The sequence below is a fragment of the Dasypus novemcinctus genome, chromosome 5 (genome assembly GCF_030445035.2).
Source record: "Dasypus novemcinctus isolate mDasNov1 chromosome 5, mDasNov1.1.hap2, whole genome shotgun sequence".
NCBI classification, from domain to species: Eukaryota; Metazoa; Chordata; class Mammalia; order Cingulata; family Dasypodidae; genus Dasypus; species Dasypus novemcinctus.
Genome location: NC_080677.1, coordinates 114,391,120 through 114,417,853, shown reverse-complemented (window position 1 = coordinate 114,417,853; position 26,734 = coordinate 114,391,120). Strand labels below are relative to the sequence as shown.

The window sequence follows — 26,734 nt, the reverse complement described above, 5'->3', positions numbered from 1 at the left end:
ACTACCCTCATCACCATTCATGACCAGAACCTGCCCATCACTCCAAACAGAAACCCTTTGCCCATTATGCCTTAGCTCCCCAGTCTTTCCTCCACCCCTGCTAACATGTACTCTACTTTCTGTCTCTATGAATGTGCCCATTCCAGCTATTTCATATAGGTGGAATCACGCAATATCTGTCCCTCTGTGTCTGACCTTTTACTCAACATGATGTCTTCATATCAGAACTTTGTTCCATTTTCAGGCTAATATTCCATTGTATGTATGGATAATGTAAGTCTAGAGCATTTATGCACTGCTTACCCAGGAGCCTTCCCAGAAAGCACTCAGGACACTGTGCGGTGTGCCTTACATCCCATTCACGTATTTTTATTACCAGAAGAAGCAAATATATTTGGTTCTACCCTGACATCCTGTAGCACAGAGTGTTCCTGGGTTCCCCAAACATGCTAGAGGAGCAGGTGGGACACAAGAGCTCTCTGGAAACTGCCAGAGCAAGACCTGAACCCAGGAAGGGCAGAAAGTACCTAGTGTCATGGCATCACCAGGGACAGATCCTGCCTGTCCTCTTCTTGAGAGACCTGCAGTCTGGGTCTCAGTTTACCTGGTAGCCCCCTGAACAAGTACATGGTGAGACCCAGTGTGCACCCTACAGCAGCCGAGCCCCTTCTGCCAAGCAACCCTGAAAAACTGACACATGGAGCCACAGTTTTCTTAAATACTTTATAATAACCAGAAACAAAAACCATCAACCTGCTTCTGGGACAGCCCATCCAAAAAGTCCCAGAAGGCTGAGACCGGTGTGACCTTATCTGTCAGCATTTAAACTTGGAAACTGCTCTGCCACCTCCACGTTAATTTCTTTCCCAGTCCTTCTGCATTACAAATCTTCATCATCAAAGGTCTCCATGCACCTCAACATTATCATCTCATCATCAGTGGGAAGGGCTGGTTCCTGCAAAACACAGAGCAGAAGAGGTTTAACTAAGGGATCCAGGCCCCAGACAGATGAGAAAGCCCAGCTCTTCAGTCCCTACCCAACATCTTTTCAGCTGCACCTTCAGTTCCAGCTTCTAGCCAGGAAGAGCTAAAACAGGGAAGGTCTAACTTCCATTTCTTTTTATTATTTATTTATTTATTTATTCCCCCCACCCACCCTTTGCAGCTTGCTCCTTTTTTTTTTCTTTTGCTCTCTCTTCTCTGTGTCCATTTGCTGTGAGTTTGGTTTTTTTTCCCTATATCTGCTTGTCTCCCTGTTTTTTGTTGTATCACCTTGCTGCACCAGCTCTTCGCGGCACACGGGCCAGCTTTGCCTTCACAAGGAGGCCCTGGGACACAAACCCAGAGCCCCCCATATAGTAGACAGGAGCCCAACTAATTGAGCCACAGCCACTTCCCTCACTTCCATTTCATTCAACTCTCTATGATCCCCAGGAAGACCTTCCTGGATACAGCAGAACTTGCTTCTTTCATATCCAGGGGATTTCCACCATCTCATCAGAAAGATGGGAAATCTCAAAGCTTGACCCAAATGCCCATCAACAGCTTATGGGGGACTACACCAAGGTTCACCCTCATGATGGAATATTTGCATCTGGTTTTTTGAGATAGCGCTGTGTCTGTGATAAACTATTTTTTTTTTTTTTTTTTTTTTAAAGGGAGGAAGTGGATTTGGATCAATGGATAGAGCATCTGCCTATCACACAGGAGGTCCAGGGTTCAAACCCAGGGCCTCCTGACCTGTGTGGTGAGCTGATGCACACAAGGAGTACTGTGCCACACAGGGGTGTCCCCCGTGTAGGGGAGCCCCACGTGCAAGGAGTGTGCCCCATAAGGAGAGCCACCCTGCATGGAAAAAAAAAGTCAGCCTGCCCAGCAGTGGCACTGCACACATGGAGAGCTGACGCAGCAAGAAGGCGCAACAAAAAGAGACACAGATTCCTGGTGCCGCTGACAAGAATACAAGCAGAAATAGAAGAACACAGTGAATGGACACAGAGAGCAGACAACTGGGGGCGGGGGGGGAGAGAAATAGAAATTTTAAAATTAAATAAATAAATCTTAAAAAATAAAAAAAAATATAAAAGGGTAAGGTACAAAGCTATGTGTATAGGGGGATACCATTTGTGTTTGAAAGAAAATATAAGTATCTGTGAAATATCTTTGGATGGATGTGCAAGAAACTGGTAACATCAGTTGCCTCTGGGCTCCCAGGGGAAGGGGGAAGCAGTCACCAGACACTGGGAGGATAGAGACTAACTTTTCTTTGTATATCTTTTGGTAACTTGAATTTTATGCCATTATTATACTATTAAGGGAGATGTTTTTAGGAAGCAGCACTGTGTTTATCTGAGCGATGGATTCTATTTCCTTTGCAATGATCCCAGCCAACCTCTCAGGACTCCCTATTAGCTCTTCCCTTAAAATTATGAGTTTTTGCTCTTCCTGTCTCCACCCCACCAGAAAACGACCCCTGTAAGTTGTTAGTCCTGCAGCTCAGGTGTTGGTCCCCGAGGCTCCCCACAGCATGCCTAACTCCAGTTACCCATCTCATCAATTTAGGACCTGATTCCAGGGTGACAGATGGGGGGACGACCTCAGCAAAGCCTTTCCTGCTCTAGAGAAACACTTCTTATTTGCCATGCTCTAATGCTAGCAGGTGGATGTACCAGACGGGGGCTCATCCAATCTCTGGTAAACTTACATGGGCCCCTTGTTCAGGGAGAAGGGAACATAAAAGCAGAGAAAGGAGAATGCTGGAGCCTAGTGGGTGTCAGGAGCCCAAGCATCCAGGGAGGGAACCAAACACTCAAGTCTCTTTTATGCAAAGTGCTTGGCTATGGTTCAAAACGTTCTAGTTTCTTAAGCCCCTGAAAATGGTGTCAGAGGCATTTTATAAGCTGCCAATTTGCTGAATGGAACAGGCTATGAGACATGTTTGGACAGCTTATTAAATATACAGATTCTGGGTCCTGATTCCCATGCACTGAATGAGATTCTTGGGGGTTGGGACATCAAGAATCTGGGATTCTAAATGATTCCTGGCAACACTCAAGTTTTAGCCCCTCTGCTTTACAGATACGCTAATCCATTTGTTGTTTTTTCCTTCCATATGTGGAGGAAGGTAGTCGGGAAAGCAACGATTGTGCCTTTAATCCATCTTCAAAGCCTTGGTAAAGTGGACCAACTTAATTGTGTCCGAGAGAAAGAGGATTGGTGGGAGGTAGAGAGCAGATAGCTGGGAAGGGCCCTGGACTTCAAGTGGAGACTCAACGTGGTCTTGACAGAGGGGAATGAAGTTTTAATGGGAAAGGGGCCAAATTACACAGTGGCCTATTGAAAAGACATCCTAATTATTTTTAGACAAACATTTGCCAATATTATAGCTTATCTGTTTTGATAAACAGTTCTGTTTTTGCTAAATTAAAATCCATGGCTACAAATCTGAAAGGGCTGTCTCTTTATTGTTGAAGCATAAACCTCTCTCTCTCCTGAGAAAGCCATGAGGAACGGACCTCGTGACCAAGACTCCCTGCTACTCATCATCAACTGTAAGCCAGCTTTTTGGAAGCAGAAATGAATAGACTTGAAGAGCTGACCACAAATATTACCCCGGGGTCCCTGAAGATGATGGAACAGCTCAGGCTTCTGGAAAGGTATCAAGGATTCATCCCACATTTACGAAGCCTTGCCAAGAGCCAGCCCCGGGGTCTGGGTCCTGCTTCCAGGGACTCCCAGTCCCAGGGCGGGCATCCCCCTCTCACTCTCCCAGGTTTCCCTGGATAAATCCATTCCATCCAGCACAGTAGGCTGAAGTCAACCCCCCAAGGAGCAGGCTGGAGGGAAGGCAACAGCGTGCCCTACCCGGTGGCCCTTTGGGGAGGAGCTCCATCTAGGGACCCCTGGAGAGCCTGTTTTTGCCCTCCTCAGAAAGGGGAGGAGGGCTCCACCGCACTCTGCACTGTTTTACCTGCTTTAACTGAGTGTTAACACAGCAGAGGCCTTTAAAAAAATCAATAATCTGCACATAGAGCTGAAACTTTTCCTCTGGATTTTCTGGGTTGCAGCTGGCAAACACTGAGCTGAACAGAAAGAAAGAAGAAACCGTTAATATTTAAAATCCTAATTTTTTTTTTTTACCTCTGCTTACATCTCAAAAAACATTTTGGTCACAGTGTAAACCAAACACTTCTACATTGCCCAGTCCAAGTCTTGAATATCCAAGAATCCTCAAAAAGTCTGTGTTACCTCAGTTCAAAGGTCACCTCCGGAGCTCAAAGGGAAAGGGAGGCTTTGGCCCGCCTGGCCCTTGTGTCCTAATTTTGTGTTCTGAGCCATAGCCTCTGGAGCATGACATAGGGAGCAAGATTTCTCCTACCCCTCAGAGTCAGCTTCATACAGCAACGCCCATGGGATCTGGTTCCACCTGTGGCTGCGGTCTGAAAAGCTCAGGAACATGCCCTACGTTTTGCATTCAGACCAATGACTTCCTGACCCCATTCAGTAAGTCTAGCATAGATCACAAGCCCTGACGAAGAGAAAGACTCTTTCACACTGACTTCCTGGGAACGGGGCAGAAGCCCAGTATGACTGGAGACTTAGAGCAAAACAGCTGCGGCGTGCTAGGAAAGCTGATGCATTTGACCTTGCTTCCTCCTGAGAGAGGTCCCACAGTAAGCTAGGAACCTTCTGACTGAAACCCCTGCTTTTTCTAGGGAAAGTGGAAAAAATGTTAATCGATTGTTTTATTCGGTCAGCAGGATAAAAACATCAAAATATTGCTTTGCAAGTCCCCTCTGGCAACTTCTCCAAAGAATTGTCTTTAAAGGCCCAGCCCAGCTCAGAAATAGGAATGTCTGCCCTGAGCCAGTTTTGGCAAAATTAAATTCCTCACACAGCTGAGAAGCACTTGCGAAGTCACACAAAATCGCTTTGCCGAAGACAAAACCCTGGTCTGTAAATCCTGCTGCTCCCCAGGGCTACCCCAGGGGAGTTGGCTGAGTGGAGGAGAGGGTGCTAACACCTTGTTAGGCTGAAGTGCTGCCTGCAGACGGCCAGGTCACCAGGGATGCCTGTGGATGGGTGGCTTCACGGGGCCGGCTCCCAGGAGAGGACGACGGGAAATATTTGTTGGGACTCATGGGGATGTGAATGTCACTCTCACTCCCAAAGCTAAAGAGCTAAAATTTTAAGCTTCTTTTTGTCCATGACACAAGCACAGGTATCAGATGGGCCTGTCTCTCAGGTCATAAGACTGCCAGCTTTTCAAGCAAAGTTGCAAGAAAACTTCGTTCCTAAACTCTCTCTCTCTGAGAAACTGCCCCTTCGGTACAGATTTAGTCAAGCTGCTTCTTGTTTTAAAATCTTCCCAGGTCCTGTTTTGTGTCTTCTCACTTCAAAAGATCAACCAACCCCTCCTCGCTTCTTTCCACATCACTTCCCATCACTGCCATGAGAACAGCTTCCCACCCCGTCTGCACAGTCCATAGACCCTCTTCAGCTCAGGGCACAGGCCTGTTTCAATGTTGGCCCAGAGCCCCCTGCCTGCCTCTTGGACCAGGCCGACAGCTCTAACCTGCCAACAGGCTGCGCTGACCCCAGGGCCCTTTGCAAAAGGAACAGATGCTTCCTCAACTTTGATTTGTTACCTGCCAACAACTTGTGTCCCAGCCCTGGGCCAGGATAAAAATGTTTTCTACTCTGATGAAGCCCCAGACAAAGTCATCCCCAGGGCAATGGCACCATCCTAAGGACAAGCCCACTTCAAATCACAGGGAAAAAGAGTATCCCTGAGAAATTCCACTGAATCACACTCCCCTCTGGGGGCTGCAGGGGAGAGGCTTCTAGACATCCCAGGACGGGTCATGCACACTTACACGTGCACACACACACACACACACCTACACACCCTCTCATACACTTGCACATCCACAATTCATACACATGCTCACACAGACTCACAGACTCGCCTACACTCCCTCACATTCACTCCCACACACACCCGCACATACACACATGCTCACATGCCAACTCACACCCCCTTCCAAGGAATCTTAGTCACCTCACCTGGAGCTAGATGTACTTGGAGCCTCACTTTTGTCCAGGAAACTTGCCACATCAAAGGCATCTTCAAAAAGGATCTGAAAGAAAGCAGAGAACTTTACGTCTCAGAAATAACTTTATGGTTGATGCTTTCTCTAAGCTGCTAGGGGAAAGATGAGTAGAGCGGCTTTCTCGCCTTTATGCCTCATCCCAAAAGGGCATGCAGATTCTGAGGCCCTGCCCTCAGGGATTCTGAGTCAGTCGCTCTGGGGTAGGAGCCAGGCACCTGTGTTTTTGCTAAGCTCCACAGGCGATTCAGTTGAGAAGCATCAGGGGAGATGATGGAGGGCTGATGTAACAGGTGACCAAGGGGTCAGAGAGATTTGAAAATATGTGCAATGAAAGAGATACAATCCCTGAACAGGAACTAGGCATCATGGCAAGTCCCAGTACTCATGGGGCCTCGTCTGTAGACTGGAGGGGCAGGACTGGGTGACATCTCTGTTCCTCTCCACCTCGGCCCTGATGGCTGGGAAACCTCCCTCAAGCTGGGGGTGTCCCAGGTCTAAACCCCCAGAGTCAAAGGCATATGGAAGCTCTCTGGACTAGCATGGCCTCTCCTCCAAAGTGAAATCCCACTAAGAGGCACCTAAAAGTCAGGGCAAGTAGATGGCATTGACCAGGTAGAGGCTAAGTGTCCTAAGGAGCAGAGGACAGGCACAGAAACCAAGAACCACTGTGCCCCTGGGCTAGAGGATCGGGGACAGAAGTGGGCCTGTGTGGTAGCAGGCGTGGCACCTGAAGCTCTGCCTTGCAGTCTGTGGCTGTCCAACCTTTTAAAAACTGAGAAGTGCATCGAGAGTGGAGGAGGTGAATGCGTCCACACTGAGGGGCAGCAGTGCTCTTTGGAACAGAAACTGACCTACTCTTGAAGACTAGACCTGGTGGTCCAAAATCAATCCTACCTCCATTGCCAGTGGGTCAGTCAGCGGCTTGGTAATCTGGCAATCTGCCCAATTCTTGCCAATGAGAGTGGGAGAGGTATGCTGGAATTTTCTGGGAAAGTTTTTCTTTCACTCTTAAAGGTTATGAGAAAATCTTTCTCTATTACCTGAGGTAAAACAGGAAGAAGTACCAGTGGCCAATCCAAGGCCACTGGGGATGGCCAGGAGTGGGGTGAGGTGTGAAGGATGAGAAACCAGCCTTGAGAGAAAGCAGAGCAGAGAGAAGGGAAGAACCCGAGGGCCCACTGGCCTTCCTTGATTTGAGACGCAAATTGCTTCATGTCTTAATAGTTTAGTAACTTGCAGCCCAAAAATCCCAACTGATACAACCTTCTAAGGTACTCATGGAAGGTCAGGAGACAGAAGAAAAGGAAATGCTGTTCTATGGTCATGGAGATTATGACGGAAAAACCAGAAACCTATGGTGTGAGCCAGAACCCAAACAGCACCTCACACTTGCTAAATGACCCTGAGCAAACCACAGGTGTCTTTGGGCCGAGGATGACAGAATCACTCCTGCCTATCCCTCCCCTCCACCCTGACAGGGTCTGCTTACCTCCTCCGGGGTGGAGACGAGTGAGCAGCTGGCCCCTTGGCTGTCGACTCCACTGTCCTTCATGCTGCCCTCAGTACAGGCTGGCTCCTGGTGGGGTCCTTCGAGGCCTGGGAGGTCACTGTACCGCTGGGCCCAGGTCAGCTGGAGACTGCTTTTCTTCTCCTCAGAGAGGTTCTGCCACAGGTGGGAGATGGCGGCAGAGACGATGGGGAGCATCGCCTCCTGTGAGGAGACAATCCCATTCCTGGTCAGCAGGTCCATTGTCTGCTTGTAAAACTCAAGATATCTGGAACAGAAATAGCACTCTCTCAATCCTGAAGCTAGTGGCCAAACGTCCCTCCCCAAAGCCACCTCCCAAGATTTCATTCGTGGCATAGTCCATCACACCGATAGGCCTGAAGTCAGGCCAGCTCTGAGGTTTACCAGGGGTTTGGCACGTTCCAGATCTTGGAGAGCAGAAGCCATCTTGGGGCCATGAATGAACTAGCTTTGAGCTTTAGAGTCCCTCCCCAAGTCCTCCCAGTGTCCCCACGAAGCTCCCTGCCCCATAGAAGAAAAGATGAGAGATGTGGATGGCTCAGCTCTCACAGCTTTGGAAAATATCTTAAAATTCTGAGCCCACGAATGTTCAAGCATGATATGACGCCTGCTTTAATTTGGGAACTGTAAATCAGACTCAGCTGTAGAATGAGCCTCCTCCTATTGGGCCAATGCCTCTGGAAGCCAGCGTGGCTGCTGTGGGATCTTGAGTCAGTAGGGGAGGCAATCAGTGTAACTCACCACATCTGAAGGAAAACCATATGATCACCTTGTATGTGTCAGCCAATTAGTCTTTCTTAAGACAAGGTCAGTAATGCTGTCAAAAGCAGCTATGCGGGGTGTAGGGTTGTGGGGTTCTTTAGCCCTCATAATCCCCATCAACCCCCTTCTGCAACGGCACCTAAATAAAGACTTAAGCTACGTGAAGAACAGGGTCCTTGCGATGCAAATAGAGCTTCAAGACTATTTCTCTTTCACCTCACATCAAGCCCCTCCTATATGGACATTCTGGAGCTTCCACGATTCACAGCCTGGCCCACGAGTGAACCAAGGTTTCAGGGTGTCCACGCTGGAGCCCTAGTTCCCCTTCCCATGAGACTCTGTGTGATGCACCGAGCCACCCCACCCAGCTGTTCACACCGTTCAAATTCCAAGAGGTCTGGTGACAAGGTGACTGGGGAGTATAAGAGCTCCACTTTTTTTTCCTCCTCTTCTTCTCCCTCCTCCTCCTCCTCCTCCTCCTCCTCTTCCTCTTCTTCCTCCTGGTCTTCTTCATCCTCTTCCTCTTCTTCCTCCTCCTTAGCATCTTTCTGGACAGCATCAGCCAAGCACCAGGTGGAGGAGCCTTTCAAACAAGCACTATTTGAGTCCATGCTGGGGAAGCAAACAGAAACAAGACACCTACAGACCAATATCCCTCATGAACACTGACATGATTTTAGCAAGCCTAATTTAATTGCATATATATATATGTATAAAATGACTTACATATGTATATATATATGTGTATATGTCTGATATAAATACGAGGATAATACATCATGGCCAAGTGGGGTTTATCCTGGCATTGCAAGGTGCCTGGTTCAGCACTTGAAAATCAAAGTTATTCCCCACATCCACAGACTGAAGGAAAACCATATGTTCATCTCAAAAGATGCTGGAAGGCACTTGAAAAAAATTCAGCTCCCGTTTCAGATTAAAAGTCTCAGCAAACTAGGAATAGAAAGGAACTTCCTCAACTTGATAAAGAGCACCTAACATAATTAATGGTGAAAGACTGAATGTTTCACTCCCTAAGATCAGGAACAAGTCAAGGATGTCCACTCTTACCACTTCTGTTCATATTGTACTGGAGATTCTAGCCAGTCCAAGAAGGCAAGCAAAAGAAACAAAAGGTATAAGCTGGAAAGGAAGAAGTAAAACTATCTTGATTTGCAGACAATATCATTATCTATGAAGAAAATTCCAAATAATTTCTAAAAATGGGACTAGAACTAATACATGAATTTATCAAGGTTGCGTAATATAAGAATACAAAAACCAAGAGCATTTCTATATAATAGCAATGAACAATCAGAAGTTGACATTATAAAAAGTATTATTTCCAATACTACCACAACCATGAAATGCTTAGGTTTAAACCAAAGCATAATCCATAAAAGAACAATTTGGTAAATTGGACATCATCAAAATGCAAAACTTCTGCTCTTCGAAAGACACTCTTAAAAGAATGAAATAACATGACACAATTTGGGAAATATTTGCAAATCATGTATCTGATACAGGGCTTTTCTCCAGAATCTTTTCATATTGATTTGGAATAATCCCCAAGAGACAATGTTTGAAAAAGCAAGGTTCATCAAAAGAAAACACGGGAGAATTTTTTTATAATCTCAGAGTGGGGAAAATTTAGAAGCCATAACACATTAATAGATTAGACTTTATTTCTGCATGCCAAACAAACGAACAACCCAACAAGACCCAAGTCAAAACTAAGTGACCAAGGAAACATTTTCCGAAGTCATATAATAGAAGAAGAGCTAGTTTTTCTGTAGGTACCAAGAACCTCTACAATTAAACAAGAAAAAGACCACAAACCCAACATAAAAATGGGCAAAGAATGGCAACAGTTTCCAAGAAGGGAAATACAAAGGACCTTGAATAAAAGCCAATTAAGCTCACTCACAATTTAATTAATTAGGTGCAAGATAACACAATAATTATAAAATATAATTAATTGGAACATAGGTTCCATTTTTTCATCTGTCTGATTAGCAGTGATAGAAAGTTTAAAAACTTGTGCTCACAAGGGTGTGGGGAACAGACACTCATATGTTGCTTATAGGAGAGGAAATTGGAACAACTCTATGGAAGACAAATAGTACATGACAAAAGTAAAATGACAGACCTTTTGCTCTAGTAGCTCCATTTCTAGGAATTAATTCTATAAATAGGCTTGCACATGTATGAAATCTACAGACAAGGACATTCTTTGCAGCAATGATTGTAATAGCTGAACCCTAGAAATAACCTAAATGCCTATTAAGTCTTGTTTAAACAAATTGCCATATAGCTATACAGCTGCATCTATATAGCCATTAGAAAGAATGAGGCAATGCACAGAAAACGTATTATGTAGAAACATCTCCAAGAAATATTCTTAGCTTTAAAAAGAGCAAGATATATTAGCCAGTGTCCTTATGGATTGAATCACATCCCCCCAACAAAGACATGCTCAAGTTCTAACCCCTCGTCCTGTGGATGTGAGCTCATTTGTAAACAGGAGCTTCAATGATCCTATTAAGATCAGGCCAAACTGAATCAGAGTGGACCTTAATCCAATATGACTGCAGTCCTTACAAGCAGTAAGATGAGGAGGAGACAGGAGAAAGATGGCCATGTGATGGAGGCAGAGACTGAGAAAGGATTCTCAGCAAGCCACCACTGGAATGCTACAGACGTCTGAGAAGGCACGGTGTGCTGCTGACTTGATTTTGGACTTCTAGCCTTCAAGGCTGTGAGGCAATATATTGCTTTTGTTTAAGCCAACCAGTCTGTGGTATTTGTTATACCAGCCCTGGCAAACTAAGACAGATGTATATGGTACCATTTGCACAAAAAATAAATAAGGGGGGATATACATAATGACATATACCTCACTGCCAACAGACTAGCAATTATGTTTACCTCAGAGGAGGAAACTTTCCCTTTTACCCGATACTCTGTTACATGGTTTTAATTTGTCATGTGTATGATTACATAGGAAGCACTATTAAAATTTATTACCATGTTGATTTCCATACAGATGCTCACAAAAATAAAAAATACATGAGAGTATTCATGGAAGCATAGTATGGTAGTATGTAATGGGTGAAATTTTGGAAACAACCTACATGCCCATAAGCAGGGAACATATTAAGTAAATTAGCACATTTGTCCACATTCTGGAACACTATATAGCCACTAAAATTATTTATTACTTTCACCAAATTATTTATTAAGGAAACTTTTAATTGAAATATGATCGTATCTACTTTTAATTTAATGGAAAGATATCTAAAATAAACTTATGTGTGGGAAAATCAAGAGACAAAACAGCATGCTTATTATGGCATCATTTATGAAATTGTACACATGCACGTATACATACAGAGATGACAAGGAAAGTATTCACTAAAATGTTAACTCAATATTAGCAGGTGCTTATAGCTTGATAGGATTTCAGGTGCTTTTTATTTATTGAATTTGACTTTTTAATACTTTCTAATTTTTTAAAAATAATAAGCATGAATCAATTTGACAAATAATAAAAAAAAACAACCGCCAGCTTCTTTTCTGACCTCTCCTCCCAAAATACACTAATTTGAGACATTTGAAAAACCAAGATGGTCAGACCACATAGTCAAAATCAGAGGAATTGCCACAAACTGCAGGTTAGATGGAGCAGGACTGAAATTTAACCAATAAAAAAACCTGCCCTGTCCTCCTACACTAAAAAATTTCCACTTCCCAGAAGTTTTTTTCTTTTTTTAGAAAATTGTATTAAGTATATCATTCATACATGAACATACATAAACAATAAATGTATAGTAAAAGTTGTGAACTTACAAAACAAATAAGTAACAACTTCTTCCATTCCATCCACCACATTTTCTGCCCAAAATAAACAGTCAGTATGAACCAGAAACTGGCTAAGTAAGTGGACTATTGCTACTGTTTGTACTGTTTGACTTGGGAACATGTAAGTTTCCAAATTTTACTCAAGGAGTAAAAATACCTGAATAGACCAAAAGCATTAAGAAAAAAATGAAAAGGTTGACAAAAACTAATTTTTAAAAAGGATTTAAGCCAAAAAGTTTTAACCTTGGAGAATTAGATATTTCCAAATTTAAACCATTCAAAAAATAAAATAAAATAAAAAGGAAACTGTCCCAATTCACTTTTCAAGGTGGGTAAAATCCCAATACAAAAATTGCCTAGCATGATACGTACACACAAAAATAACTACTGCTGACTAATCTCATTTATGAATATTTGTATATAAATCCTAAATATGATGATAATGTAGTTGTACTCAAACCTAGCCATAATTAATTATCACTATACCTTTAAAAAATACAGATGCTAGATTCTATCCCAGGATAGTTCTTCTGTTTTTAGAAGTCTGATATCAAACCTGAATATCTGATTTTTAAAAAAGAATCCCTGATGTCACTAATGAGTAGCCAAAGTTAAGAAGCAAATTAAATCCAGCAATATTTTAACAGACTATACACAGATATACAAGTTGACCAACAGCATCGTTTTTAATGGTGAGAAACCAGAAGGTTCCTATTGAATTCAGAAATATAACAAAGGTGGCATCTTTTAATATTGTTTATGATGTTCCAGCCAATGCAATAAGAAAAGAAAAAGTACCCAAGAGATACAAATATTTGAAAGGAAGTAGAATAATGAATCCTTGCAATTAGCCAGTCTACTTGGAAAATTCAAGAATGTTATTGGAAAACATCAGAAATAATGAAGTTCAATTAGAGTTAGTGACAACTATATAAAATCAGTAAATTTCTTATTTATAAAAAAACCACTTAGAAAGTAAAATTAAGAAAAATAATTTAGCATAGCAATTAAGGATTTCTCAAAAACATTTAGAATAGATATGGTAAAATCTGTATAGAAAAAAATGAAGTAACATGAACACATTATTGCATAAAAACATTAAAAATGTAAAGCATACCCAATTTCTCTAAAATAAAGAATTTAATGAACATGGCAAAACAATTCCAAAGTTCATCTGGAAGAATGCCCACATGAGAGTGGCTAAATTTCTTTTAAAATAATAACGAGGGAGAATTTTCCACTAGGATTACTACGAATCTATAATATTTGAAACAGTGTAGTACCAGGACAACCAGCAAGATGGAGGCAGAGTAAGGAGCTCCTACAGTCAGCTCGTACTACCAGCTTGTTAGTAATCACCCAGAGCTCTCTGTTTGGGGGCCCCAGGAGACCAGAAAAGCAATATCCTTGAAAGAATGGAAGGAGGAGACTGCCCATCTGCAGAGGAGATTCGTAAGTAGATCACACCACTCCCTGGAAGCCCGTGCCCATCCTCCACGGGAGGCAAAAGCCACCTTCGGAGCTACTCCGCAGCTGGAATTCAAGCTCCACTTCCCAAAAATGTGGGAGGAAGAGACAGTTGGGCACTAACTTCAGCTACTGATTAGTAAATTCAGTGGGTTAAAGTTTAATCCTAAGAACAGCTAAAATTTGAGCCTGTCCAAGTCAGAAAGAGGCCAGTAGCCACCATCTTAACTCCATGCCTGGCACAAGGGGAAGCGGAGCAGATTGAATTCACAGTACTGGTAGGGGCCGGCTTCTTTCCATCCAGATCACACTGCAGCTCTAGCATAAGCACCACGCCCACCTCCAAGCAGGAAGGAAGCTGGGGGGACCTGCACAACCTCTCCGGGAAAATACAGGCCACGCCAAGGAGGCCAGTGATCATCTCACACTGGCAGCGCAAGCTGCCTCAGAAGCTATTCTGAGGCTGGATTTGGAAACTCCATTTCCCAAAAACAGGGGAGGAAGGGACAGTTTGCCATCGACTTCAGCTACTGATTAGTAAACTCGGCTGGCTAAAGTAGAACCCTAAGACCAGCTAAAGTTTGAACTTGTCCAAGTCAGAAAGAGGCCAGTAGCTGCCATTTTTACTCCGCCCCCAGCATGAGGGGAAGCCTTGCTGACTGAAAATCACAGTGGTGGTAGAGACCAGTTTCTTTCTCCCAGATTGGCCTGCAGCCCTAGCCGAGGTTTCAGCGCCACCTCTAGGAGGGAGGAAGCTGGCAGGCCCTGCACCAGCTGTCCAGGTAACTGCAGGTACATTTGGCTGGCACAGACTGAATAATCAGAAGTCTACTGGGCCAACTGTGGTCATCTTGGACCAGCACTGCATAGATTGCTGCCCACACCTGCAGCTCCATCCCTGCCCCAGGCAGGGGAGAAAGGGGTGTGAAGCTTCATCAGTCTCTCTGGGCAATTACAGTCTAGGCCTGCACAAATTGGATTATTGCTGGAAATTCTAAAGGGTGTTCTACGCCTGAAAAGGAAAGACAGGAGAGAGAAGCCTGGAAAAGAGTCTAGAAATGAAGATTATATCAATAAAAGTGAACTAAAAGTGTCAAGAGTGGTGAAAAGAAATTATGACAGATAAAACCCAAATATTGAGGAATAAACTTAACCAAAGATATAAAGCACTTGAATTCAGAAAACTACAATTCATTGTTAAAAGAAATTTTTAAAAGGTCTAAATAGTTGGAAGAACATTCCATGCTCACAAATTAGAAGACTAAATATTATTAAGACATCAATTCTACTCAAATTGATACACAGATTCTATGCAATCCTGATAAAAATTCTACCAGCAGTTTCTAAATAAATGGAAAACACGATTATCAAATTTATTTGGAAAGGTATAGGGTCCTGAATGCCTGAAACATCTTAAAAAGGGAAAGCAAAGTTGAAGGACTCTCATTTCCAGACTTTAAATCATATTACCTAGCTACAGTGGTAAAAACAGCATGGTACTGGCATAAAGACAGACATATAGACCAATGGAACCAAATTAATGGTTCAGAAAGAGATCTTCAGATGTACGGTCAAGTGATTTTTGCCTAGCCTGTCAAACCCACACAGCTCAGGCAGAACTGTCCATTCAACAAATAGTGCTGAGAGAACTGGATATCCATAGCCAAAAGAAGGAAAGAGGACCCCTATCTCACACCTTATACAAAAGTTAACTCAAAATGAATCAAAAAGCTAAATATAAAAGCAAGAACCATAAAACTTCTAGAAAAAAATGTAGGAAAATACCTTCAAGCCCTGGTGGTAGGTGGTGGATTCTTAAAGGAGATCAGAAGAGGACTGAGATAGACTATTGATGTTTAACATATGTAGAAGTTTTAATTAGCTTTACTGTAAAAGTGCATAAATGTACAGAGTTGATGATGATGACGAATTATAGTGAGTAACAGCTGGTTTATAAATGGGGATATGGCTGAAGATGGTCATATAGGGACGAAAATGCCAACTGACAAAAAGCTAGAGAATAATCTAGGGACTGAAAAGCACAATAAACTCAGAGGTGGATGAGAATTGTGGTTGATGGTACAGATGCAAGAGTGTCCTTTGTTAGCTAGAGCAAATGTATGTCACTATTTCAGGGTGGTGAGAATATGGAGAAACACGGGAAAAATACAACTGGAGTAACCTATGGCCTGTGGTTAACAGTAATAATGTAATATTCTTGCATCTATTCCAAAGATGTACTGTGTTGATAATGGGTGAGTACGGAAAATGTGTGCCAAATGCATGCTATGGACCTGGTAATAATCAGATGACAGTATCTCATAATCTGTACCAAATGTTCCACCATGGTGTGGTGTGTTGATAGAGGGGTGTTGTCTGGGAATTCTGCAAGTGTGCATGATTGTTTGGTTAAGTTTACAACTTCTGTCATAAAAATATATTTAAAAAATAACAATAGGGTGGGTTGGGGAAAAATACACCTAATGTAAGATAAGGACTATAATTAGTAAGATTTTGACAATATTCTTTCATAATTTGTAACAAGTGTCTCATGACATGGCCAGGTGTTGGTGGAAGGTTGATGTATGGGACCCCTGTGTGACATTATGCATGTTTGCTTTGTAAGTTCGCAACTTTTATTATACACTTATTGCTTATGTATGTTCATGTACAAATGATATAAAAATAATAATAGGGTGGGTTGGGGAAAATACTTTGGTTAGTAGTAATATTTTGAGGAAGCTCTTTAATTATTAGTTAAAAATGTTTAACAATGCAAGGTATTGTGGCAGTGAGTTATGAGAGCCCTTTATGATGTTATGTATGTTTTGTAAGTTCACAGCTATTATTATACACTTATTGTTCATGCATGTTCATGTATGAGTGATATACTTCAATAAATTAACAAACAGACAAACACACACAAAAAATCAGTGTAGTATCAGTGTAGGAAGAGACAGAATATCAGTGAAACAGAGGGGAAGACATGAAAGGTGACACAAGTATCGATAAGATTTTAGGATATGATAAAGTTTTTATTTTAAACCTGTAAGGAAAAGGTGGCTTCTATAATAAATTGGGTTGGGATAGCTGGCTAACCATTTGGAAAGAGTAAATGTAGACCCCTACTTGACTGAGACCACCTCCAAAGCTGATTGTGTGGCAGAGTTTCAGTTCATTTTTTAAAATGTAATTACAAACACACTGCTGTGAACACTCTCTAGATCATACCTGCTTCTGGTCCTCTACAACCAAAATAGTGATCAAAGATGTATGCACAGAGTAAGAGTGTAGCTGATTATTTTCTCCTTTATGCTTTCCTGTATTTTCACATTGTCGACAATGGGAATTTTACTTAATTTTTAATAATTTATCGTTTTCTCCCAATTATTACCCTTAGGAGTTTTATACATGTTCACTGTAGAAAAAACAAATCAAAACAAACAAAAAAACCTGGAAAATACAGAAAAGCACAGAGAAGGAAAAAAATCATCAGAAATCCCACCAAAAACATTATGAAACTATATTACTTCTTCTAGGTAAGCTCTGAATAGCAAGTGGTTTGCCATCCCATTCTTGGAGAGGATAGCTTGTCCTCTGTGTGTCATATTGGAGGCCAAGCTAGATGGCCACGGCTGTGTTTCTGCAGGCAGAAAACACTCTACTTGTTGGAACTGGACATGTTCAGGGGCCACCAGAGATGCTGAGGGCCAGGCCACTGGCCCTAAAGGCCAGGTTGCTGTGGAAGCATGTCTACTGGATGAAAACGAGATGCAGGTGGTTACATCATTGTTTGAGAGCAGAGAAATAAGAAATCTGAACACTATACATAAAAAGCCCAAATGTAATAAGAATTAAATATAAAAAACAGAAGTATGAAAAAATATGTCTCAAATCAGAGTCTCTCTTTAACAATTTGAATTTGACATTAAAAATGATGTTCCTAGGAAGCAGATGTGGCTTAAGCAATTGGGCACCCGCCTACCACATGAGAGGTCCCTGGTTCACTTCCCAGTGCCTCCTAAAGAAGACAGTGAGCCAGCGTGATGGGAACAGCAAGATGATGCAATAAGAGACACAAGAAGGGAAAAAAAACATAATAAGGGACACAACAAAGCAGGGAGTACAGATTCCCGGTGCCTCCTGAAGAAGATGAGCAAGACAGTGAGCTGATGTGAGGGCAGGCATGGCAACTGATGCAACAAGATGACACAACAAGAGACTCAAGAAGGAAAACAATGAGAGATACAACAAAGCAGGGAACAGAGGTGGCTCAAGTAATTAGGTGCCTCCATCCCACATCGGAAGTCCCAGGTTCAGTCCTGGTGCCTCCTAAAGAAACAAGGAAGACGAACAGACCCAGCAAGTGCAAACAATGAGGGGGTGGGGAGAAAGAAATAAAATAAATCTTAAAAAAAAAGGGATGTCCCTCTTTCAGCACCTGTGATGCCAGAGTGTACTATGGTTCCTTTTCCTCTGAGTTCTAATTTGGCTTTTCTTAGGTTCCTATGAGGCCTAGAAAGTAGGCTGAGATTTGGATTTTCCTTACCTCCACGTGTCTCCTTCAGTAAAGCCATTAGCTGAGGATTTTTGTTTGTTTGTTCTAGGAAAAGCTATATTACAATACAAACACTATGCCCCCATTTCTATAAAAAATAATGTGCAAAATTTAAAAAGTAGAAGGATATTCTTCAAAATAAGCACTGACTTTTTTGAGAGGTGAGACAATATGTATTCTTATTTTCTTTTTCAGGCTTTTTTTGTATTTCCTATAACTGTATTTTTTTTAATAATTAAAAAATCCAATATTATTAGAATAACAAAAGAATTAGGTAAGCAGCAACTCTGACTGTGTTCTGTGCATTCTGGAGGGGAAACCTAAATTGTGATGCTATCATCCAGGTCTGTGGGTCAAAGCAAAGCAACAGGTTCCAATTCTGGCGCCTGCTGGGTCTTACCTGTAATTTCTGGAATACATAATGGCATATTCTTCCTTGACCTCTTCTAAGCTGTTTGCATTCCCATCCTCCAAGTTGAAGGATTCTATTGGGGGAGGGAGGGTGAAGGCAAGAGTCACCAAGGGGGTAGTCAGGCCTTTGTTGAATCTCTCATCCCTTTCTTTCATGGTCTAAGTAGACCGCTGGTAGCTCCCAAAACCTCTCAGGTTTAGCATTTGGGAGTCAAGAGCTCAGTTTCCACCTTTCCTTCTAGGAAGGAGGGAAGAACACTTGAACTGGCAACAATTCCGAAATCAAGACATCGAAAATATTCCTTTCAGAGTTGCTCTTCTGCTAACTTTCTCACCCCGAATTCCCACTGAGACTTTTCTCCCAGACTGAGTGCCAAGGAACGATGCCAAGCTTCTGCCCTTTTCTTTTAAGTCTGACAATCACCAGCCCGCCTCACCCAAGAATGCTTCCGTGACCTTTCAGGTGTCCTTCAATAGCACCCCAATAAGGAACTCATCACACCAAAGCAGCCTTGTGACCTCTGTCTGTCCTACCAGACTGCGGCAACCTGAGGACAGTGTGCGTAACTATCACCATATCCCTGGCCCTAGGCAAGCTGCCTGGCACCCAGGGGGTACTCAATTAATATTTGTTGTCCCAGTTGACGCTGATCTCTGTTTTCAATAGAAAAATGGAACCAGCACTCCCCATTAGAGGGAGATGGGGTGACTGGTAAGGATTTATTTATTACCTTTCAGCTTTAGCAAATTGTCCAAGGTTTGCTCCAGTTCCTGAATATGATTCTTCGCCTTATTCAAAACTTGCCACTGAGGAGAGAGACAGACAATGCTGAAGCCAGCCTTTCACTGCAGAGACTGCTTATGTGGACCCAGGGCCCTTTCCCCATTCGGAGGCCACATCTCTGTGATACAAAGTCACATCCCCTCACGTGGTCAGTAAAAAGCTCAGGAAGCTTATTTTGATGCCTGGAATGCTTATAGTTGATTTTGTATTCTAGAAATGGATTGTCTTCGAAATACCAAAGATTTGGAAACAATTAAGCTTCCTTCAGCAAACTACTAGTGCAAAAAAAAAAAAAAAAGAAGGTAAACAAAGATGTATGCTCCTTGAAGGTGGAACAAACAGTGACTAAAGAGGCACTGTGCAATGAATATAAAGCCCAATCCTGTACAAAGGTACAGAACTAAACTTCTGTTCAGTTGTAACAATGTGCTACTGGCTGGTTATATTAAATACACTATTCCAATAATATTTTTCATTTGCTAAATGTACACACTCCAAATTATCTGAACACTTATCAAATGCTCTGCCAACATGAACTCTGAATTTCCTGTCCTGCAAGATTAGAATTACAAGCATTTCCTTTCCTTCTCCTCCCCTCCACTCCCCTCCCCTCCTCGCCTTCTCTTCCCTTTCCATGTGTAACATTATTAAAGTCACAATGGTAACTGCAAGATTATTTTTAAAAAGAGAGAAATGTGAAACATTGTTTGTTATGCTGACCAGCTGTATCTGTCAGGAATTACATCCATTTACCACCTGGGCGGGCAAAGCTGTGTGCTCTGGGTACAGAATAAATAAGGCAGTCCCTGCTTTCTAGGTGCTGATGTTCTAACAGGGAAGGCAAGCATAGAAACAACTACACAACACAGACAGAATTAAGTGAGTGCTGCAAAGTGGTAGAAGCAAAATACTATTGGAACGCAGAGGAACGAATGATTTATTGGATTCATTCTGACTAGAGCAGAGATTCTTAACCAGAGGTCCACAGGCCCCCGGAGGGTCCGTGGAAAGATTTCAAGGGGTCCGTGAGCTTGAATCGAAAAAAAATCAACTTATTATCTTTATGTTTTCTGACCTCTAACTGAAATCTAGTATTTCCTTCACTTATGAATGTAGGCAATAAATTACAGTAGCATTCATTTCATATCATGTAAGTCGTTGACTATCTTGAAAAATCGCTTAAGTTCATCCATACTTCGAGATATGGTAGTTGTTGTTAGACCTGACACTAGTTACATGTCATAAAACTATCTGCTACTACATTCTGAGAAGGGTCTGTGGTTTTCTTCTGACTGACAAAGGGGTCCGTGGAACAAAAAAGGTTAAGAACCCCTGTTCTAGAAGGATTGCGAAGACTCTGAGCAGAGCTAGCCAAGCTGAAATGTGCATAGAATCTCAGGGCAGCGCTAACTGCTCCAGCAAAGATAAAGGGGTGGGAAATGCAGAACTCGCCCAAGGGTGGGGGTGAGCAGGGAGGAGAGGGCGCCAAAGTAGTTAAGGGTGCCAGCTTCTCCCACTTGTTCTCAGTCAGGGGAGATAAGACACCCCAGCAGCTCTGGCCCAGAGTCCGTCTCCTGCGCTGACTCAGCCAACAGGACACACTTGCTTTGCAGTCTTTCTCCATTAGACTTGACCAGAACATGCAAAACCAGGTGCAAGTCATTGAAATTCTGTTTCTAGAATGTTCTTGGCAGGCTACTTTTCTTTTTTTTTTTTTTTTTTTGGGCAGGCTACTTTTCTTAGGCCCTAGTTACACGATTACTATATAGAACAAATCCTTTCTTCAAGGATTTCAAATGCCAAATTCAGGATTGTCCCTCAAGCATGATAGAGCAAGAAAGGAGAATAAAGAACCAGAAACTTGGTTCCAGACAATTTCCTGTGCCATTCTGTTCTGAGTTTCTGTTTCCTCATCTGTAAGTCAAGGATGATATTGACAGAATTGTGGGGAATAAATGATGCAATACATTGGGAAACAGTGATACTAACATTTTTAACCACTTAGGAGAATGCTATGTCTTTTCATGCAATTATCCTGTTAAAAACTCACACCAGGACTTTGAGGAAGTAGCTACTTTATCCCTGTTTAATAGACACATTAACTGATAATGCAGATAATGTTACTTTATCCCTGTTAATATACGCTTAGCAAGTAACTTGCCTCCCATCAACCAAGGCTGGTTAAGAGTCATGCTTTCCAGTTTTTTAAGGGTGCAAATGGTTTTCCTCTGGACTTACTGCCACTGCTTACTGGAAGGCCCCTGAACACCTGCTATTTCCTTGGCTGTGCTGCCAGTCTGTGTACACTGGGTCTTATGCACCCCTGGAAGGATGCAGCATATATATCTTCATCCAGTGGACGCTGAGTGTAGCTACGCTGGAGAGGGTCTTTGTCTCGAGGCTCAGGTGTCGGTTCTCCTCCTGGGTCCTGAACCTCTGAGCTTGGCTCAGTCCTTCTCTCCCTCCCTTCTCTAAATTAGTGGGTGAGACTCCATCAGCTAAAAATAACAGGAGGCCCTAGTTGGAGCTCTGCACAAAGGCACTTAGGGAACACCTTTCTTTAATTTCCACAAAAGCCCTAGCCCGGTGCCTGCTGGTCAGCTCTTCTGCATGTCTGCCCTCCAACGAGAATCCTGGGCAAGCTCCCTCAGCAGAAAGCATGACGCGCACGCTTCATGGTCCCTCTCCATAAAGGGGTGCTCTGCTGCAAGGCCTGGCCCAGGAAGGAAAACCCACAGGCTGGGAACACAGAGCAGTGGGACAGTCCTGAGATGGTGGAAAGGATAGGTCTGGAGCAGGGAACGGGGGCCTCTTCTGGGCAAATTCCTTTTCGACTCTGGTTCTCTCCTCTGTTCAAGGAAGGTGGGGGAACTAGAGGTTCTCAGGGGCCTTCTCCACTCTGCCAAACCAACCAAACCTTCCTCGATGCTATGCCAGAGGCACCAACGAGCAATAAAAAAGCCGACTGGAGAGACAGGCAGAATTAAGACCAGGAGTGGGTAAATGCTGACCAGGAGAGCCCCACTGCCAAGCAAAATCCAAGGCGTGTGTGTGTGTGTGGTGTGTATGTGCATGTGGTATGTATAGTGTATGTGATGTGTGTAGTATGTGTGTCTTCGGTGTGTGCATGTGGTGTGCGTGGTGTCTGTAGAGTGTGTGGTGTGTGTGTGTTGGGGGTGGAGTATGGGGTCGAGGAGCAGCTGCCGCAGGCTATCCGCTGCCTGTGAGATGCAGAATTCGCTGCCCGGCCTCTGCTCAGGCCCTTACTACCCTCCTGAGGCCAGGCCTGTCTGTGGCGGGTAGATCAGGCCCTGCTCTCACACCTTACACACGTGCAGCCGCAGACAGAGCACCGGGAGGCCTCCGCAGCTGACCGCTGGTCACACCCAGGCCCTGGTCCCCAGGGGTGGGGGTGGCATCTCCTGGCCCGTCCCCCACCTGGCTCTGCAGTCCCTCCACGTGTGGAAACCTCGCCTCTCTCTCACTCGAGTCCCCATACCTTTGAGGCTGTGAGATCAGACTGGGAGTAAACGGTTTTCCGGAGGTCTCTAAAGAGCCCCGCCAGGGTGGCGCGATGGCGGGCCTGCGACAGGCGTCTGCGCACCACCCGGGGCTCCAGCTCCGGCAGCTGCGCCGTGGCCCGGGGCGTCGCTCTGCCACTGGGGTTGCTGCCTTCTCCAGATGTCGCCATTATAAGCTGCAATGTAATATTATGCTTATATTTTTTTGGTCCTAAACAATACAGACACAATATTAAAGAAAATGGAAGGCTGACTAAAGCAGACAGAAAGGGGATGCCTCCCCACTAATAAAAGGCCCCTAACCAATGAACATAATCAATAACAATTACAAAGTAAATAACAGATGACACAAAATCTGTTATTTGAGCCCCACTCCTAAAAGCACTAGCCACCCACCGTGGACTTATAGTCGGGGAGCGCTGCTGCTTACACCAAGAGGTTCTGGCACATCACAGGTACTCACCAGACACTTGTTGACTGCTGTGGCCAAGGAGAGCCAACCCGTACCCTGAGAGCTGGTAAAAGCTGAACAGGAAGGTTTCCCACCCTTCTGAGGTCTTTCCTACCTTAAGAATGCACCCCTCTTTGATCTGGCTAGTGGTTACACAGGTGTATACTTATGAAAAGCTCCGTCAAGCTGTATACTTTACATTAGTGCACTTTTCTGTATATCAACTATACTTCAAAAAGAAAGAAACGAGAGAATGCATCCCACTATCTGTGAAAGCAAAAAGATACACAACAGAAAATCAGAAGAGTATTTGCCGTGTCTCGCTTCCAGACATTTCTGAAGACGTTCATTATGTCGTCCTTCAGTGATCACATCTGAGTTCACTAAGCAGGAGCTCTTGCTCAGGCGAGGCGATCTGGGACTCTGAATGTAATGGTCTTAATAAGAGACAGGGACCAGGGTCTCTTACCTGTGCCGTGGACTTCTCCTTCAGGTGCTTGCCCATCCTCGCAGGAGACAGCTGGCTCCCCACGGCCCTGCCAGCTCTTTGAACAAAGGGGCTGCAGCTTCATACCTGTGCACCCCAGTGCCTGGCACTTGATGATGGGGTTTTGAGTAAATTAAAGGAGGCAGTTTCCTCTGGGTCCACTCTCCCCTGAGCACAGCTTGCTGTTACAAGGAGTATGCATGGTGTCAGCGAGGGGATTCCCCGTTTTAGTGTATGCCGGGGTCATCTAGAGAGACTTTTAAAGATACACTACCTCAAAAACACAGCGTCTAGATCTACTGGGGCAGTGGGCCCAGGCATTTGTATGGGGATCAGGTTCCCCGGGCAACACCGATGCTGGCACAGCTCAGAGCTACCACTCCAGGGTATGTGTAGCAGCAGCTCTCTGAAGGCACCACAGCTGGCAGCATCTGGGAGCAGAATCTCCTCCTTCAAGGGAATATCAGGGGAGGCAGATGGAAGAAACCTTTCCCACTAAGTCTTAGGGGGAGAATTTGGCCAAAGAGGGAGTAAACCCCAACAGGCAGTATGGGATTTTCAGACTCATAGTTCTGAATGCAAATCTCTCATCAACAAGGTGGTTGTCAGTTGCATATCTACATTTCCTTGGTTTGCTTCTAGAACAGTATCAGAAAGATGGTAAGTCGGTGATGCTTTAATTGCCTATGTTGATCTCTGGAAGCTCTGTAACATTTATTAGCATGATCAGTGGGTGAGGACAGCTGCAGAATCTATCGGCTCTATCAGACTAGAGGGCACCTTTATAGTCTCCAATTTTCAGACGCCAACAAATCTTTAATAGGAAGCAAAGTGTAACACTCAAGGTTTTTAACTACCCAGGGAAAAATGCAAACCTTTCAAACCTAGGAACATAGATTTTCTGTACCTGTTTAATGAGAAACAGTTGTGCCTGGACACCAGGGAATTTAAGGCAACATACAGCAAAAAAGAAATAAAAAGGCATCCTGATGAAAACATGCCCTCCCAACACCTTGAATTCATCAATACACTAAGAATACTAACACCGAAGCCCTCTGGGTTCTTGGGGGAAGCTGGAGCTCGCCTAATGACAATGATGATGATCTGGGTTTCCCCCAGACCTGGACCCAAACACACTCAGTCCAAAATATCTGGATGGCTGTATGGACAGATTCGGTCACTGGGTGAAGGTGCAGCCCTCTGCTTCCTCCACAGGGGGCAGACTCTCCATTACTTGCTTCCTCTGGGGGCAGCCCGGGCTGTCAGCCTTCAGTGCCTGCCTCTAGGGCTGAGGACAGCGCCAGAGCATCCTGCCAGCTGCCGGGGATCTGAGGTATCCATCTCGCCCAGCCCGACACAGGCTTCCCTGGGCGAGGGCCATCCATCGGGGATCTGGGAGATTTTTTTTCCCCCCTTGAATGGGTGGGAAGGAGGTGAAGGGTGGATGTTGGCTGGGAAGATGGGAGAAGATCCTCCCACTCTGCTTTACGGGGAGAATCAAGCCAAGCAGATATTAAACTTAATTAGTGCGACTTTAAATAGCCTACCCCTGAAGGTTATCTCCTGGTCCCCTCTAGGAATGATTTTGCTATGACCCCCGAGGGACATTCTTCCCCAGATATCTTTCTTGGCTCGGAATTTTATTTTCTGTGGACCTAACCGGGGCCAAGCCTGATATTTTTCAGACAGAGCTTTTTGTGACAGTAATACAGATTGGCCTGTTCAGGTGGCACCTGTGACTTGGCTGGCTCTCCCAGGGCAAGTGTGGATGGAGCAAGGCAAATGAAGAATGCGGGGCTCCAGCCACAGTCACAATCTTGAGTGGGGGGGAGGAGGACAGGCCCATCCTCTGCCTTATTCCAAGACTAGCTCTTTTATTAGGACAAGAGGAACATCTCATAGAAGGGAGAATTGCATTGTGAAAATGAGCTCAAAAAGCAATCTTTTAATTAAAAAAAAAAAAAACAAACACACCTAAAGCTCTTCTGAAAGTCCAGTGCAGGTTCAAGTTGTCTTCTTAAGGCATCTGCACTGTGGAGGGTATAGTCTGGGGCACCATCTGTGGGGCCTAGAAATCTACATTTGAAAGGCTCTAAAAAACCAAAATCTCCCATTCTTCTCTTTCTCTCATTACTAACAGAAGGGGCTTTGCTCTCATACCCCCCAGGATCATTCCAACCTCATGGCCTGTTGCCTTTCCTTTCACCTCTAATGCTACCCCCTTTTTGCCCCCAATCCCAGTTTCTACTTATCTGGAGCTAAAATGACCTTCAATTCCCAGTATGAGTCTCAGTTCCTCTAAGCTGACCAGTCTTTATACTGATTTTAAACATAATCTTGCTTTGCCAAGATCCTTGGTCAGGATTCATATATCAGGCACCTAAGGTGTCCCTTCCAGGGTGCAATACCACGTGCTGCATACATGATGGACCCACATCCCTTCCTTCCTGGCTGTTTCTCCCAGACTGAAATCACTAAGGGTGCTATTGCTTGGGCCCCAAAGACAAAATTGCACAGGTATGGGGATGAGCAGGGAGGCTGGATTGAATGAGTCAAAGGAAATTGAAAATTAAGAGGAACACTCTTAAAAAACAAGAAGGATAACAGCTTAACCCATCTTAACCCAAAAGACTTCTCTGGAACCCAAGCATCCGCTAACTCATGAATTCAGTTCTTGGCAAGATTCACAGAGTGGGGGTAAGATGTTTGAAAAGCCTTTAAAAGCTCTCTGTGAGTGATACTGGAAATTGCCACCTAAGAGAAATGGGAAGGTATTATACAAGTTCCAGAGGCA

The 26,734-nt window shown here is 43.9% G+C and overlaps 1 protein-coding gene across 1 annotated transcript; it reads right to left on the bottom strand.

The window, feature by feature from the left end:
• Positions 1–709: 709 nt before the first annotated feature.
• On the bottom strand, positions 710–26,734 carry STRA8 (stimulated by retinoic acid 8). The gene is made up of 8 exons (XM_004471505.3): positions 22,981–26,734; positions 19,429–19,504; positions 18,687–18,771; positions 8,782–9,015; positions 7,603–7,888; positions 6,067–6,140; positions 3,971–4,082; positions 710–955 (listed from the first exon to the last, which is right to left on the bottom strand). Exons 1-8 carry the CDS (start codon positions 23,170–23,172, stop codon positions 881–883), a joined length of 1,134 nt encoding a protein of 377 aa, XP_004471562.1. The 5' UTR covers positions 23,173–26,734; the 3' UTR covers positions 710–880.

Coding starts and splice junctions, on each gene's coding strand:
- STRA8 (XM_004471505.3), bottom strand. CDS start 23,172: ATGGCGACATCTGGAGAAGGCAGCAACCCCAGTGGCAGAGCGACGCCC. Junction 19,505..22,980: donor CTGATCTCACAGCCTCAAAG/GTATGGGGACTC, acceptor CTCTCTCCTCAG/TGGCAAGTTTTGAATAAGGC. Junction 956..3,970: donor TTAACACTCAGTTAAAGCAG/GTAAAACAGTGC, acceptor TGTGTTTTGCAG/GAACCAGCCCTTCCCACTGA.